The 14,846-nt window shown below is 34.5% G+C and overlaps 1 protein-coding gene across 1 annotated transcript in view; it reads left to right on the forward strand.

Moving 5' to 3' along the window:
- PIK3C2G (phosphatidylinositol-4-phosphate 3-kinase catalytic subunit type 2 gamma) overlaps nucleotides 1-14,846 on the forward strand; it is a 268,815-nt gene that overhangs the window by 226,646 nt on the left and 27,323 nt on the right. Inside the window, exon 30 of the mRNA XM_014451731.2 lies at nucleotides 11,054-11,129. Coding sequence (XP_014307217.1) covers nucleotides 11,054-11,129 — 76 coding nt within the window. The remainder of the gene's footprint in view (nucleotides 1-11,053; nucleotides 11,130-14,846) is intronic.

Below are 14,846 nucleotides of genomic sequence, written 5' to 3' on the forward strand. Positions count from 1 at the left end.
GTCTATGTATAAGTTATAGTCTCTGGGAATTTTTGCTACTTTATTGGCATAAAGTCATTCACAGTGTTCCCTCATAATATTTGTAACATTTATAAGATCTGAAGAGATGCCCACTCTTTCATTATTCACATATGTCATTTCCTAATCAGTCTTGTCAGAGGACTATGAATTTTACTAATCCTTGTCAAGAATGAAATGTGGAATTTATTGGCCCTCTTTATTATATTATTTTAATAATTTATTTTTATGTTTATTGTTTCCTTCCTCTGCTTCCTTTGGTTCTATTTTGCTCTTCTATGTATACCGTCCTCAGATAGTTACTTAACTTGTTTATTTTCAACCTAGACATTTGGCCTTCAATATAGTAGCTACACAGATATCCTATTATTTTATTGATTTTTAGCAAATATAGACTCAAGAACATTGTGCTCCAATATTACTTCCAGTTGGGAGACTCAGCTGGAATGCCGTTATGTATCAAAAGACAAGTGCCTGAGCACTTAAAGGGATATACAGTACTTAACTCAATTCTGAGTGAGGCAGAGAGGCATCCCAGACAGTATGGCACTCAAATTGTTATTAAAGGGCAAGTAGAAGTTGGTAAATAGAAATTGGGGAAAGTTGTGCTAGACAAAGGGAACTATAAGGACAAAGCATCCATTATGGTTATATGCATTCCTCTTGTTCTGTAGTTTAAACAACTCAGTAACTATATTCATTTATTTTTTACCCATCGATAGCACAGTTATAAACTCATCAATACAACTAAATAAATATTTAAATAAAAATAACAGAATCATTAGCATATATTAACTTATGAGATTTTAAAACCTAAGAGTTTGAGTTTGCATCTGAAAAGTATTTAGTTGTCTCTTATTTATTCTTATAGCTTACCAGTTTTTTCTTTTAAAGAAATTAGCTCATGCTTCTAAAACATACAATTCATTTACTTATATACATAAACTACTACACTAATAGTGTAAATAAGATTTTAAAATGTGTAGAAAACAAAACATTTGGGGGAAAAACTTAGATAATGTTACTAAATAAATAGTAATGTAATTTTGATTTTTTTTCCTTACTCCAGTGTCTAGTCCCCCGCATGAACCCCCTGACAGAGACCTCTAGGTTGATAAAAGCAATCTTGAGAATCCTGCTAGCTGCCAGCTCGGAACAGGCTCTTCTGGTTAGCTAAGAGCCTTGGCTGCTCATACTCGTAAAGAATGACCAAGGCAACTCTATTTCATTGAGTTTCAAATCCTTTTGCATATTCAAGAGTATTGAATGTTGACATGTTAATGTTCTTTACTAATTCTGACATGCTCTAAAGGTCATGTCCATTAACTTATGCTATAGTCAAGGACCACATGAATATGGCAGTTGTCTGTAAGGGAAAGAGCTGAGGGGATAGTGGATGGGATTGCCATATTTGCATGCTGCAAGCTGCCTTACTGATAATAATAAGCTGTTTTTAAAACTATGCCTTTTCAAGGAAATGGACAAAATATCAAGTACCCATTAGTGTTGGGATTTGTCCTATTTAGACAGAGGCAAGTAAGTGTACACTGGGATAGGCTTCTGATTTCATCCTAGTGTAACTAGGATGCATGTTGAGATCTGTCTTTTATATATATACTAGAGGCTCAATGCGCGAAATTCATGCAAGGGCTTTGGCCCCGCCCCCTGCCCTCCATTGCAGCAGCCCCAGCCCGCCGCCACCACAGCTGAGGACCTCTGTCACCTCTGCCTTGGCCCCTGCCCGCTGCAACTTTGTCTGGAAGGAAGGACATCCAGAAGGCGTCCTGTCTAATTAGCATATTATGCTTTTATTATTATAGATTTGATTTCAGAAAGAAACAGGAAGAGAGAGAAATAGAAGCATCAATGATGAGAGAGAATTATTGATCAGCTGCCTCCTTCACACCCCCTACTGGGATTGAGCCTGCAACTCAGGCATGTGCCCTGACCAGGAATTGAACCTTGACCTCCTGGTTTATAGGTCAGCGCTCAACCACTGAGCAACACCAGCCGGGCTTGATTTCTGTCTTGACATGGCAGCAGGCCATCAATAGGGAACTCCTACACGTATCTGCCCACAGAAGGGGTTCATATAGAAGTGTTAGTAGACTACTGCTATGAGAAAGGAAAGCAAAGGAGTCATGTATATACAGGTAAGGAAAACTTGCAAAGGGACAGTTTAGCACAGCAAGGCTTAGTGAATATTGTTGCCCATCATAGTCATTGCTGGGGGTGGGGGTGGGCTAGAAGAGGTCAGTGGGGAAGAAAAGGGACATATGGAATACTTTCAAAAATAAAGATTTCTAAAAATAAATAATAAATAAAAACAAAAAGTTAAATTGAAAAATATATTATTATGAGCCCTTCTAGGGCATTCTCAATTATATTAAGTCTTGCTTTTTGTCAAGGAAATTAGATAAAGTTGCTTTAAAGTCCAGTATCTGGTATCAGTCAAGTTATATGGGAAGGAGCTCTCTGGGGGTTGGTCTAAAGACACAAGAGCAGACCAGATAGAAGGATGGCTATGAATCTCTGAGACTTTCTCTCTCTCTCTCTCTCTCTCTCTCTCTCTCTCTCTCTCTCTCTCTCTCCTATCAATAAAAGAAAATAGGCATAAATGAAGACCACAGTAATACACTATCCCGATATCTCTCCTAATGAGATTGCAAGCATCTGTTTAGACATCCTAGTGCTGTACCTATTTGACTTGGGTTTGTTTACACTCTACTCTCAAACTGATAGAAACTTCTTTTCTTCTTTCAATGTTTGCAGTTTCGTTCTACTAACAAATTATAGTTGTGATATAACAAATTATAGTTGTGATAACAAGAATTCCTTTTGCTTCTTTAAATTCTTCTCTGTTTCGGTGGAATTGTGTTGTGACCTGAATAAGATCTGTATAGAGAGCAATATAAACATATAATAAAAGCTATAGAAAATGATTGTAGTACTTAAACAAATGTGAACATTTGAATTTAGTTGAAATATGCAAACAGCAGTTGTTGTTTTTAAAAATTTTAAGCCATATTCATTGTGATTTTTAGCTCTTCTCATATTGTTGTTAATTTCTAGAAGTCCCCTAAAATAAGAAATAATATCACTTAAGGCTTAAGCAATGTTATGCTTTTAAAGCAGAAATCTAATGTCAAAATAAATCCAAATGGGTAAATCCTATCTTAATAGTGAACATATGTTTCTTGTTCCCTGCTTGCTAAACCCAGATGTTAATTACTACATTTGTCACTACATTGCTCTTTTCCTCTTTGGAACTCGTTGAGATTATGTTGCAGGCAGGATAAATGTCATGTGTGTACCATCAGTAAAACCAAGAGTATTTTTCAGAGTCTGGTAAAATGTTGATGACATGTTAGAACAGGAATTATAAAAGATTCTTTAGAAATTTGCTATTTTTCATAGTGTCATTCTTCCATGTAACTCCAATACGAATATAATGAGTTGAACCACATTAAAGACTGGACATTCTGACAAGCTACTTTATGAAAAAGGCAATAAAATATAATTACTGTTCAACTTTGATTTAAAACACTTCTGGGAATTCATTTTTAAATTCACATTTTATAGCACTGCCTGGTGTGTGAGAGATAGATTTAGCTTATTGTTTTAACTCACTAAAACTAAATATCTTGCAGCCAATTCTAGATATTGGCTGGCCAGTTAATAAATGGGAATTATTAATGTGTTATTTTAAAGATAGGGAAAAAATGATCTCAGTATTGTATTGCATTACTTCGGATCTTTGCAAGTACTTTGTAGTCTTTGAGAACAAGAATTCGTGCATATGAAATAGGAAAACCACAAGTTTTCAACAACTTTGAACTGATAAACTCTCTCAAAATATCAATCATTTTAAATTATAAATGAATTAGTATAATTGCTAAACAAAATATTAATAAGAGCCTTGAAATTAACAAAATATAAGCTGATGTATATTTTAATTTAAATTTTTTCAATTGACTTTCAAGTCTGCTTTTTATTGAATGAATTTTTAAGTTGAAAGCATTATTAGACATTAAAATCTCATATTAGTTAGATAAACATCTACTCTAGCAAAGAAAGGTATATATAACCTCATAGAGTAGTTAATATAGCCTATGCATTTACCTAAACCATTGATATAAGAAATCAATAACTGTAGAGTCTCCATGACAAATCCTAAACATTTACTAATTTTTTCAAATATATAATGTTCTACATAAGACAGATGTTCCAAATATTTAACAACTGTTAGGGCACAGGCACTAAAAAACCAGGATGAGTGCCAGTTACTAATCCACCTTTATGGCCATACAAGCTTGCATTGATTGAATATTTCTGTGTTGGAGAAAACTGTAGGAGGAGCATTAAGGAACAGAGGCAATCAGGAGTTTAAATCTAAACACACTAAGTCTGCATTACCTGTAATACTTTAAGTAGAGAGGTCAAGTGGAAAGTTGACATCGTGAGTTGAGGGAAAAAGTGAGACTGGAAATATAAATATTGGAGTTGTCAACAAATAACTATTTTCCAAAGCCATGAGACTGGATGATATTATTTGGGTGAAAATGTAAATATAACAGAGTCTGAGAACTAGACCATGTAGCACGCCAAGTTAAAGTTTGAGAAGATAGAGGAGAATCAACAAAGGAGAAGGAGCAACCTGTTGAAAACCACAAGAATGTGCTGCCTGGTATCCAAGATAGGAAATGATATTGAAGAGGACGGAATGATCAGCTGTTTCAAATGCTACAAATGGGTCAAATATAAAGAATTCACCCCTGGAGTTAGAAAAAAGGGTATCATTGGTGAATTTAACAAGAACAATTTAATGGGAGCATTAGAAACAAAAAAGTCCTAGAATGGGTTCAAAAGAGAATATGAAGAGAGAAATTTGGATTAAATGTAGAAAACAAATCTTGCTCTAAGGATGAATAGGAGAAAATAATGTGCATGGAAATGTAGGTCAAGAATTTTGTTTATTGAAATAAATTATAGCATATTTGTATGCTGGTAGGAAGACCCATTGAAGAAACAAACCTTGATGATGCGAGGGAGAAATGAGAGCTTAGCCAGAGACCAAAGTAATGACCTTGAGTAAAGAAGAGAGCATGGGAGCTAGTGCTCAAATCAGTCTCAATTAAAGCACAGACAGTGCACCCATGTAAGGGAAGAAAGGGCAGAGGTGAGGTAAGATAATATATGTGTTGCCAAAAGCTTATAGAAATTCTTTTCTGTTTCTGGTTGTTGTTGTTTTATCAACAAGAAGAGCAGCTTTGAGCAGACTGAAAGAGAGGAAAAGTGTGCTGGCATTTTAAGGAATGAATCTAAGGTATTAAGTAGTCCTATAGGTAAGTAGAAGAATAAATGGAGTAGTGATGGGTATAGAATTTCCAGAAAATCCAAAACACCAACTTGAGGGTTGTGGGCATGAAGTAATAGTAAGACCAGTAAGCGTGATGGAGGGATTTCCTCCAGCAATAGTCAGTAGGCCTGTTATAGTTGCAGACTTGGCAGAGAGCAACCAGCCTTGGATATTTTGCCAGGTGAATAATAAAATAAAGGGAGAGGGGACCAAAGGAGTGAAAGGAGCATGCAAGGGAGTTATTGAAAGTTTCAACCATGAGATCTAAATTGGCTAAGGAGGGATGTGAAAATATGAAAGGGGTTAGGGCCAGTGAAAAGTCAACAGATTGAGTTTTGTCACTAGAGGGAATGAGCTGGAATGGAGGGAGAAGGTAGTTGTAGACAGGGAGGTTAGAAATCAAAATAATGAACAGTCTTCAGTCAAAATCTTGAAGTCAAAAGCCTTTAAGACAAAATCAAGGGAAGAAGTGAGTGGCTGAGTAGGATGCAGAATGAGATAGCTAGACAAGAGGAGTTTAAAAACAAAGAATCTACCACAACAAAGGGTGATTTGTATGAATATTAAAATAAGTGTGAATTATGATCAGTACTATTAGAGAAAATGACAATGTTCCAGAGTTAAAAGTGTTCAAGAAATCAATGACCTAGAAATCAATACACAAGTCCAACAACAAGGGGGATGGCTGTGTAGTCAGTAGACATGATATTCAATGCAGAGCCTTTTTATAAAAGAAGAAAAAGTGAAGGTTAGAAGAACAACGAGATGCAAAGAGGATACCTACCCCACCACCAGGATCAAGGTTATAAAGGGAGAGAGAGTATAGCCACCATTTCAGAGACTTAAAGAGAAAGCATAATGGAATGCTCAGAGAACATAGTAAATTGAGCATATAAGAAATTTTGCTTATGACATTCTCCAAGAATGCTGTCATCTTTCTTTTAAAAAAATCTGGTAATAGTGCTTTTCTGCTTAAAAGTCATCACTAGGTCACAGTAGCCTTAAGCTTATGTAGAAGACTAGCATGTTACAGGACTCCTATAAAGATTTCTCTAGCCATAGTTCCTCTTCACATCTATAGGCCTTTGTCATTGGTAACACAGGTGGGCCTGGGCTTACTGACCACACTGTATTTTGTGTGTATACTAATTTCAATTAGTCAACCACTTATGCTGTCTGCTGTTCCATTTTCTCATTTATAGAATAAAATAAATTTAGAGGAGTATTTTTCCTGAGAAACTATGATCATTTGAAGAATTAATCAGAAAAACATTCTTCATAATGTAAGAATCTCCTAGGTATTTTTGAACAGTTTGGACAAGTGGCTTTGCCTAGCAAATGCCAGTTGTACCCTTCAGTAATTGAGACAATTAAAAGTATGCCCATGCATTTTCTAAACACCTCATATTGTAGCATAACAAACTAATATTTTTGTATAAGTATGTTACAAATATTGCAAGGGCATCTTTAGTTTTTATTAGTTAAAACTGACAGCTCTACTTATGGAGAGTCCAGCTGGGTAGAATTATGTTTGTAGTCCATCAATGTAAAAATGGCACCCCTAGAGTTGCTCAATATATAACCTACACAATTAAATGTAGCCACAATGCTTGGGTGTCAATACAAATCCAGTTGAGAACACAGGTTATTAGTCAGAGCAATTGTATTACTAACATTCCTATAATTCTCCAAAATATCCAGCAGTGCAATGTGTTAAAATGCTCTGGAGTGCATGCACGTAAGTAAAGCTCAATCTGAGAAAATTTTTAAATCGATTATTTTGAGATCTAGCAATATTGCTTTTCTACCCTCTTCATTTCTTTTATTGACTTCTCTTTTCATTGACACTGGACCATGTTTCTTCTCAAGAATAAAAACAATGTTATTACATTAAGGAATTAGTTTTTACTGTGTTACCCACACCAAGAATTATGAGAGCTTCAAGGGAATAATTAGCTAGTGGTGACATTTCAGAGACTAATTGGGAAGATTTTCTGCCTACTGTTGAAGTTTAATAACCATTGGGTGGTGAGGTCAAAATGTCACCAGAGAAGAATAATTGACTAGTTTTCAAAAGGCCAAAGAAGATCAAATTTCCTTCACCAAATTCTGCACAGGCTGAAGTTTAACTTTAAACTAAAAAATAAAAATAAATAACAAAAAAAAAAACACCTTGATTTGGTCAACTCCCTGATTATGATTATAGATACATTTTTGAAGATATAGTCTTACTAAACAAGGTCAGAAGAGATCTATAGGTAGAGATCAAAATTGGTAATTAACTAATTTATAATAATGCCTAAAACTGCTACCTAGATAAAAAAAATAATTGCATTAGAAAACCAATGTATTCTATGTCTGATGACAGATCTCTGGTTCTGTTAACAAATATTTACTGAGAGAAATACTGTACAAGGAATGAGTGAATAAATGATAATCTCTGTACTTGATATCATATTGATTAAACTAATAAGAGTAGAGAGCATGTGATAAAACTTGGGCACATGGGTTGGGTAAGGGTGGAAAGGATAGAGAAAGGAAGACAAAGATGTAAGAGAGCATGATATACTTCAGGGAATAAATATAATTCAGCATAGTCCAGGATAAAGTACTAGAAGAGAAATGGTGATAGGTGAAGATAGGGAAATGAACAAGATCCCAATTAAGGAAGGTCTTATAAGCTTTGTTAAGCTGTTGGTCTTTTTCTTAAGAGCAATGGGAAGCCATTGCCAGGCTTTAAGATGTTAGTTATTAGAATTTTATTTTGAAAGGTTCATTTGGCAATTGTGTGTAGAGTAGATTGGATTAAAGAGCAGCAGGATAAGAGTTGGGCATCTTTGCTATAACTTAGTGAGAAGTAATGATTCTAGAGAGCTAGGAAGATGGCAGTATACCTGGAAGAAGTGAATAGGTGGCCTATTTATGAGATGAAATTCATAGGACTAAACAATTAATTTTACATGTGAGGTGAGTAAGAATGGAGAGTCCAAAAAGATACACTATTGAGTGTGGACACAGAATTAGCAAATTGCGGGGAAAGAAAATGCATTTAGTGGTGCTCTTGTCTTTAGAACAGTCAAAGGAGCCAATAAACAAGTATTTTGATATAGAAGGCTGAGGATCTGGAGATAGATCTTGGATAAAGATTTCAATTCGTGCATCATTATAGAAGCCACCAAAAGGCAAAAGATCGCCCAGAAGGAATGTGGAAATGAGAGAGATGGGCCTAGACGTGAGGAACACGAGAACTGAAATCATAAGCAAAAAGAAAAGATCCTGAAAGGAAACCTAATAAAAGATGGTAGAAAAAAATGGAAGAAAAACTGGAAGGACTTAGTGTCATAGGCAAAAGAAAGAGAGCATTTCACTAAAAATGGAATTTCCATATAAGCCAGAAGTGGGAACCTTTTTTCTGCCAAGGGCCATTTGGATATTTATAACATCATTCCCTTAATATAATTCACTTAATATAAATTTATGTTGCTATGAAAAAAGCTCCTAGATTTATTGAATTTTGAGTACCACCCGCAGTTGCCTTGGCAGGGCCAGACCAAATGATTTTGAGGGCCTTATATGGCCCATGGACTAGATGTTCCCCACCCCTGTAATAAACCAAGAAAATCCCCATTGGATTTGGAAAAAGAAAGTGTGTTAGAAACGAGGGTAAAAGCATTTTTAGAAGACAATTAGTGGCACAAACTTGAATGTGGTGGATCATAAAGTGAGTAATAGTTGAAGAAATGGCACCAATGTGAGTGCTGAGAAGTCTTCCAATAAGTTTGTTTGCATCAAGGAGAAAAATAACAGAATTTAAAAACTGCATTACTTGACAAGATATATTTTCCACACGATTATATTTTGTTTGATTTGACTTGTCTTTTAGTTGTTAAAATGGAAAGAGTTAACCCTACTTTATTCTGATGAGAAAGGAAGGAAGGAAGGAATGAGAACATTAACTAAACTGTAGATTAGAATATTTTACAAGGTGCTTGAGGAGGAAGGAATAGAATCCAGGTCATAGATGAGGGGATCAGCATTGGATGGTATCTTATTTTGCTAAGGGTGCCATAACAAAGTACCACCAACTGGGTGCCTTTAAACAACAGAAATATATTATCTCATAGTTCTGGAAGCTGCAAGTCCAAAAATCAAAGTGTCTTCTTCTAATGGCTGTGAGGGAAGAATATATTCCAGGCCTCTTTCCTGGGCTTGTAAATGGCTGTCTTCTCCCTATGTCTCTTCATATCTTCCCTTTATGAATGGCTATGTTCAAATTTCCCCTTTTCCAATAGGCATTGGTCATATTGGATTAGGGGTCCATCTTCCACCAGGATGAACTTATCCTAACTTAACTAATTACATCTGCAATTACCCTATTTCCAAATAGGGTCACATTCTGAGATACTGTGAGTTAGTACTTCAACATATAAATTTGGGGAGAACTTAAATCAACTTATAACAGGTGGAAAGAGAAACACTTCTTTCAGTATTACAGAAAAGGAAAGAGAAAGGATGTCTTTGTGAGTCTATAGATCTGGTGATGAAATTTAGGAGTTGCCATCTGCCTTTTATTTTCTCTAACATGGAAACAAAATCATCAGTGGGAAAGGAGTCAGACTTGGAAGTTTATGTTTCCTGGGGGAGGTTTGAAAGAGCCTTTGCACAAAATGAGAGAGAAGGCTTGCCAGGGTAAATGTCAGGCAGCTTTGACATCAGTCTATGATAATTAGTGCAAATAATCAATTATTGAGTGAAGTCCTTCAGATAATAATGTAAGCTCCCATTGGGAGGTCTGCTTTGGTTCTCTAATGGCTTAAAATAAAATGTGTGCCAATTAACTAAGGAAAAGCTGTTGTCAGGTTTACCAGTTAGCCCATTCATTTGGAGACCAGATTACATTTCAGTCTGTTTGTGATCATTCCAGTTTAATGGAAAAGCACACATAACTTGAATTTGTATTAAAGCATTTAATATAATCTGTTTCTTCCACTAGATTGTGTTCTAAAAAGGGTTATCACCTTATGCATCTTTCTGTTTTTAAATATCCCCTAGCATTCATTGATACCACTGGTGTGGTCAATACTCAGTGAGCATTCCTAGCATTGAACCTTGAGGAATAATGGTTACTCACTAAGTAAACATCAGTGTCCTACTCAGATGGAATTTTTCTCTGAAGACCTGTCCAAGGGTACACATTTTTTAGAAAAGTAAGGTGTGAGATTCATGCAAAATTGTAAAATTCAAGAATGCAAATGTTACCTGGCCAGTGTTGCTCAGCGGCTGAGCATCTACCAATGAACCAGGAGGCACCCAATCAATGATTCTCTCATCTTTGATGTTTCTATCTCTCTCTCTCCTTTCCTCTCTGAAATCAATAAAGTATATATATTTTAAAATAATGTAAACATAGTAAGCTCCAAGAGCAGAGCACACCTGAGCTTCTTGAAGAAATGTAATCAGATGCCCAAACATATAAAAAATTAGCTTAATGTAGGGTAAAATTATAGCATTGACTTAATAAACTTACTAATGTATTATTCCCTTTATGGAATCTATAGCAGGTACCTATTAACAAACAATTATAGATTTTCGGTCAATGTTTTCATATACCAGTATAAAAGAACAATACATAAATATAACATATTAAGAAATATCACATTTTGTCTTGTTTTTCAGAGTGATTGTGTTCTTGAATTTTTCCTCTCTGAGCCTGTGCAACAAACACTTGAAGAATCATCACCTTTGTTCCTTGGCAAGTAATTTTATCATTATTACTATGCACCATTATCAAGTTTCAATATAATTGTGCAAAAATGTCACAACTATAATTTTTTCAATTTGCAAATTAAAATTTCTTTTTAAGAGTGAGGCTTTAAGAGTCTTTTCTAACCATTTCCAAAGCTTCTTAACCCTTTATAATATGTCCTTCTATTTATATTAAACCCAGTTGTGTTTGTCCAATTGCAATAACTACATGACATTATATTATTAACTTATTTCAATTAATTGTGTGTTGAGATGGAATTGCATGTCAGAGACAGAGTTCCTGCTTCCCTGTGTAGGTAAATATTGCAGTTTATTCAACATCTTAGGAAGCAACACAAAATAGGCAATAGTAATGAGCATGAATTATCTAGTGGTTTCATTCCTATCCTTTAAAGCTCAATAATTACTCCACCTCCCTTATAAAGTCTTCTCCTATTACCAGGATCCCAGAATAGCCCAGCACAATTATTCACCCCATTCTGCCAAATGTGGATAAATTCTAATTAACTTTTCTACCATTTATTTTAGATTGCCAGAGACTTTTTGAATATCCTATCAATTTGTAATATAGATCCATTGTCAGTGGCCATCCAATACTAATTCTGGTTTTTGTGTCACACAAGATTTACAAACCCATAGTTTGCAACCTTCCATCTTTATTTTATCCAATCCACCTTCTGATTCTCTGCCTTTAAGATTAGGCCCGTTTGTTTATCACCTCTTCTTGCATCTGATACCCTAGTTACTTATTCCATAGGGGTGTACAGTTCTGTACAACCAGACCTGATTGTATTGTGTAATCGTGTATTAAGTTGTGTATTTATACTTATGTCTGCCTTGCATCTGATAGACTGAAAATAACTTTAAACCAAGGTCACTAATCCCCTACTACACATTGTTCTGTGCTCAAAAATCCTAAATTTATATAGGAGAATTGTGACTCTCTCATCCCCCCATAATTTTACTCATTTATCATCACTAAGATACTTTTCTTATATAGCCAAACCATGTACAATATTAAGTAAATAAAGCAATCTCTTACATTTTATAGCACATATCCAATAAATAATTGTTCCCACAATATATAATATTTCTTGTTCTTATTGTCACAATTGACAAATATCTAGCAAATGTCTTCTTTTTATTTTTATTTATTTATTTTTTTACAAATGTCTTTTTAAAAACACTATTACTAGGGAGGTTTTTTTAGAATCAAAATTTATAAATTCAAAAAACAAATTTAAAAAACAACATAAGGTTGCAGATCTCTTGAGATGGCAGCCTTCTAAAAGGTGCTAGGTTGACTTCTATTCTGTCACTAAAGTGCTTAAAGAAAATTGTCTCTCTGTGCTTCAAAAAATTAAATTTTGCATCACTGTCAAATTTTTAATGTTGCTGATAGTATTACTTCTCTGTAACATATTCTGAAATATACCTGCACACACAAAAATTGGGATTATTATCATAAAAACTAAAGTGGCTTTTTAATAATTCTTTCTGGTTTGTTTATTTCTAACTACATTATACAATACTCATGATTTGCTTTGGCAGTTATGATTGACACAATATTAGAATCTCAAACTTTTTAGATAATAGGTTGCATATGAAATTCAGTCTATTATCTTAAAAGAACAGAACTATCTTAGCAAACTGTGCAAATCTTTACAACAAACAAGGATTCACAGAAAGTTATGCCTTATATTTTTAAAATTATTTCCTTTAATATTTCTAAATTCTTAATACTTTTGTTATAAGATATTAGCTAATTCTAAACAAGATGCACAATATTTTTTAAGCACCATCCTTTCAGTTAGTTGAAACTTTGAGCTTATGTTGTTAAATGATTACAGGATAAAATTATTCAAGCATATTAAAATATTTGTTTACATAGGATGATATTAAGCAAAAATCCCAGACCTCACCATTTTACTACCCCTACTAATAAATTGAGAGAATGAATTCTGGCTACCTATAGATATAGGCATATGACCTATAAATATCATATTAGTAATCATTTATAATCCTGGGTCTGAAAGATAGTAATAATCCTTTGTCCTTACTAACTAAACATGCCTTCGTAGATAATAAAAGAATTTATTTATCTCAAGTGCCCACCCAATCATCTCTCTGCTTTGATTAACACTTTTCCTTGGTTTCCCAGAGCCCCTAGGCAGTGCCTAGGTCATGGGCCTGTAATCTGTGCAGTGACACAGGGCACAGGGCTTCGAACTTGTCCTGTACTTGTTTTATCACTCTGCTATCACTGTCTTGAAATTCTTAATAATTTTTGTAAAAGAGACCCAACATTTTTATTTTGCATTTTTATGTCACTGAGCTTCACAAAGTGAGTAGCTGATCCTGCCCTTGAATAAAGACCAGAATCCTCTTGATAGCATCCAGGCAGAATCTGGCACCCACCAAATTCCCTTCCCAGTCCAATATCAGGTCCTTCCCCGTCTTGATTCTTGTCTCTTTTTTGTACCTAGATACCTTACAGATGCAATTTTCTCTGCCTGGACAACTTGAGTCCTATTTCAACTTCTCCATCCTTTTGTGCATCTTCCAGATATCATCTCAATTGTCCTTGCTCTATACTTTTATTTTGTAGACTAGATATCTACAAAGGTATAACCCACATGTGTATGACTCACCATTGTATCCTCAAGGCTTAGCACAGTGTCTGGCCTACTATATAGATGTTCCATAAATAATTAAGTAAATATTTTATGATAGAAAGAACAATAGTGGAAGACACATCAGTATTCTCTACCAAGGTAGCTTGTTGTTCATATTAAAAGGACATAAGAGAAGAAACCAAAATCCAAAATCATGCTACTCTTCCCACACTCAACCACTTCATGTGGAAATGCCCTGGCACAAGAAATTCAATGCCTCCCAACCACTAGAATCCCCCTGAAACATCACTTGGAAAAAAATCTTCTACAAATTATCACATTAAATATGATGGATACCAGACACTAAACAAAATGTTTCTGGATTTTATCTTATAGGTCTTTAACTTTCTAATGACATGATCCTCTATACTTTCTCCAGATAAATATAGTCCATGTTAAATAATAATACCTCCATAACAAAATAAAATTATTCATCCTCCATCACTACACAACTCTGACACACAGAAGATAGATTTTTGTCAAAGTGTAGAAACAATAGCTTAGGTAATGGAGTAGAACATGATCAAAGACAACAGTTGCCAAGGTTAAGAGAATAAACTAATGAACATGTTTAGATGCCACAGATAATTACAAATAATTGCAAACAGGAGCTTTCAATCATTACTTCACATTACTACCTCCAATTTGAATTGTTCATTTAAAAGGGAACTTGAAGCCATGTTCTAGCTACTTTCTCTGGTAGCCAGTAGCTTCAAAGATTACAAAGATTGTTAAAGAAAAATAAGAAGAAAATAAAAAGAAAAAAGAAAGAAATCACAGGCTAATCTCACTAAATATTATTGAGAAATTTCTAAATGAAATGTTAGCCAAAATAATTCAATAGCACTAAAAGAATATAATTTATTTTGACCAGAAATGCAAGAATGGTTCAATATAGTTTACTGTACATAGTATATAATTCATGTTATCATGTTAATAGATTAAGGAGAAAATCATATGGTTATTTTTATAGACCCTGACAAGGCATTTAATAAATTTCAATAAACTTTCCAGACAAAACACTGAGA

This window comes from Myotis lucifugus, unplaced genomic scaffold (genome assembly GCF_000147115.1).
Source record: "Myotis lucifugus unplaced genomic scaffold, Myoluc2.0 scaffold_10, whole genome shotgun sequence".
Classification (NCBI taxonomy): domain Eukaryota; kingdom Metazoa; phylum Chordata; class Mammalia; order Chiroptera; family Vespertilionidae; genus Myotis; species Myotis lucifugus.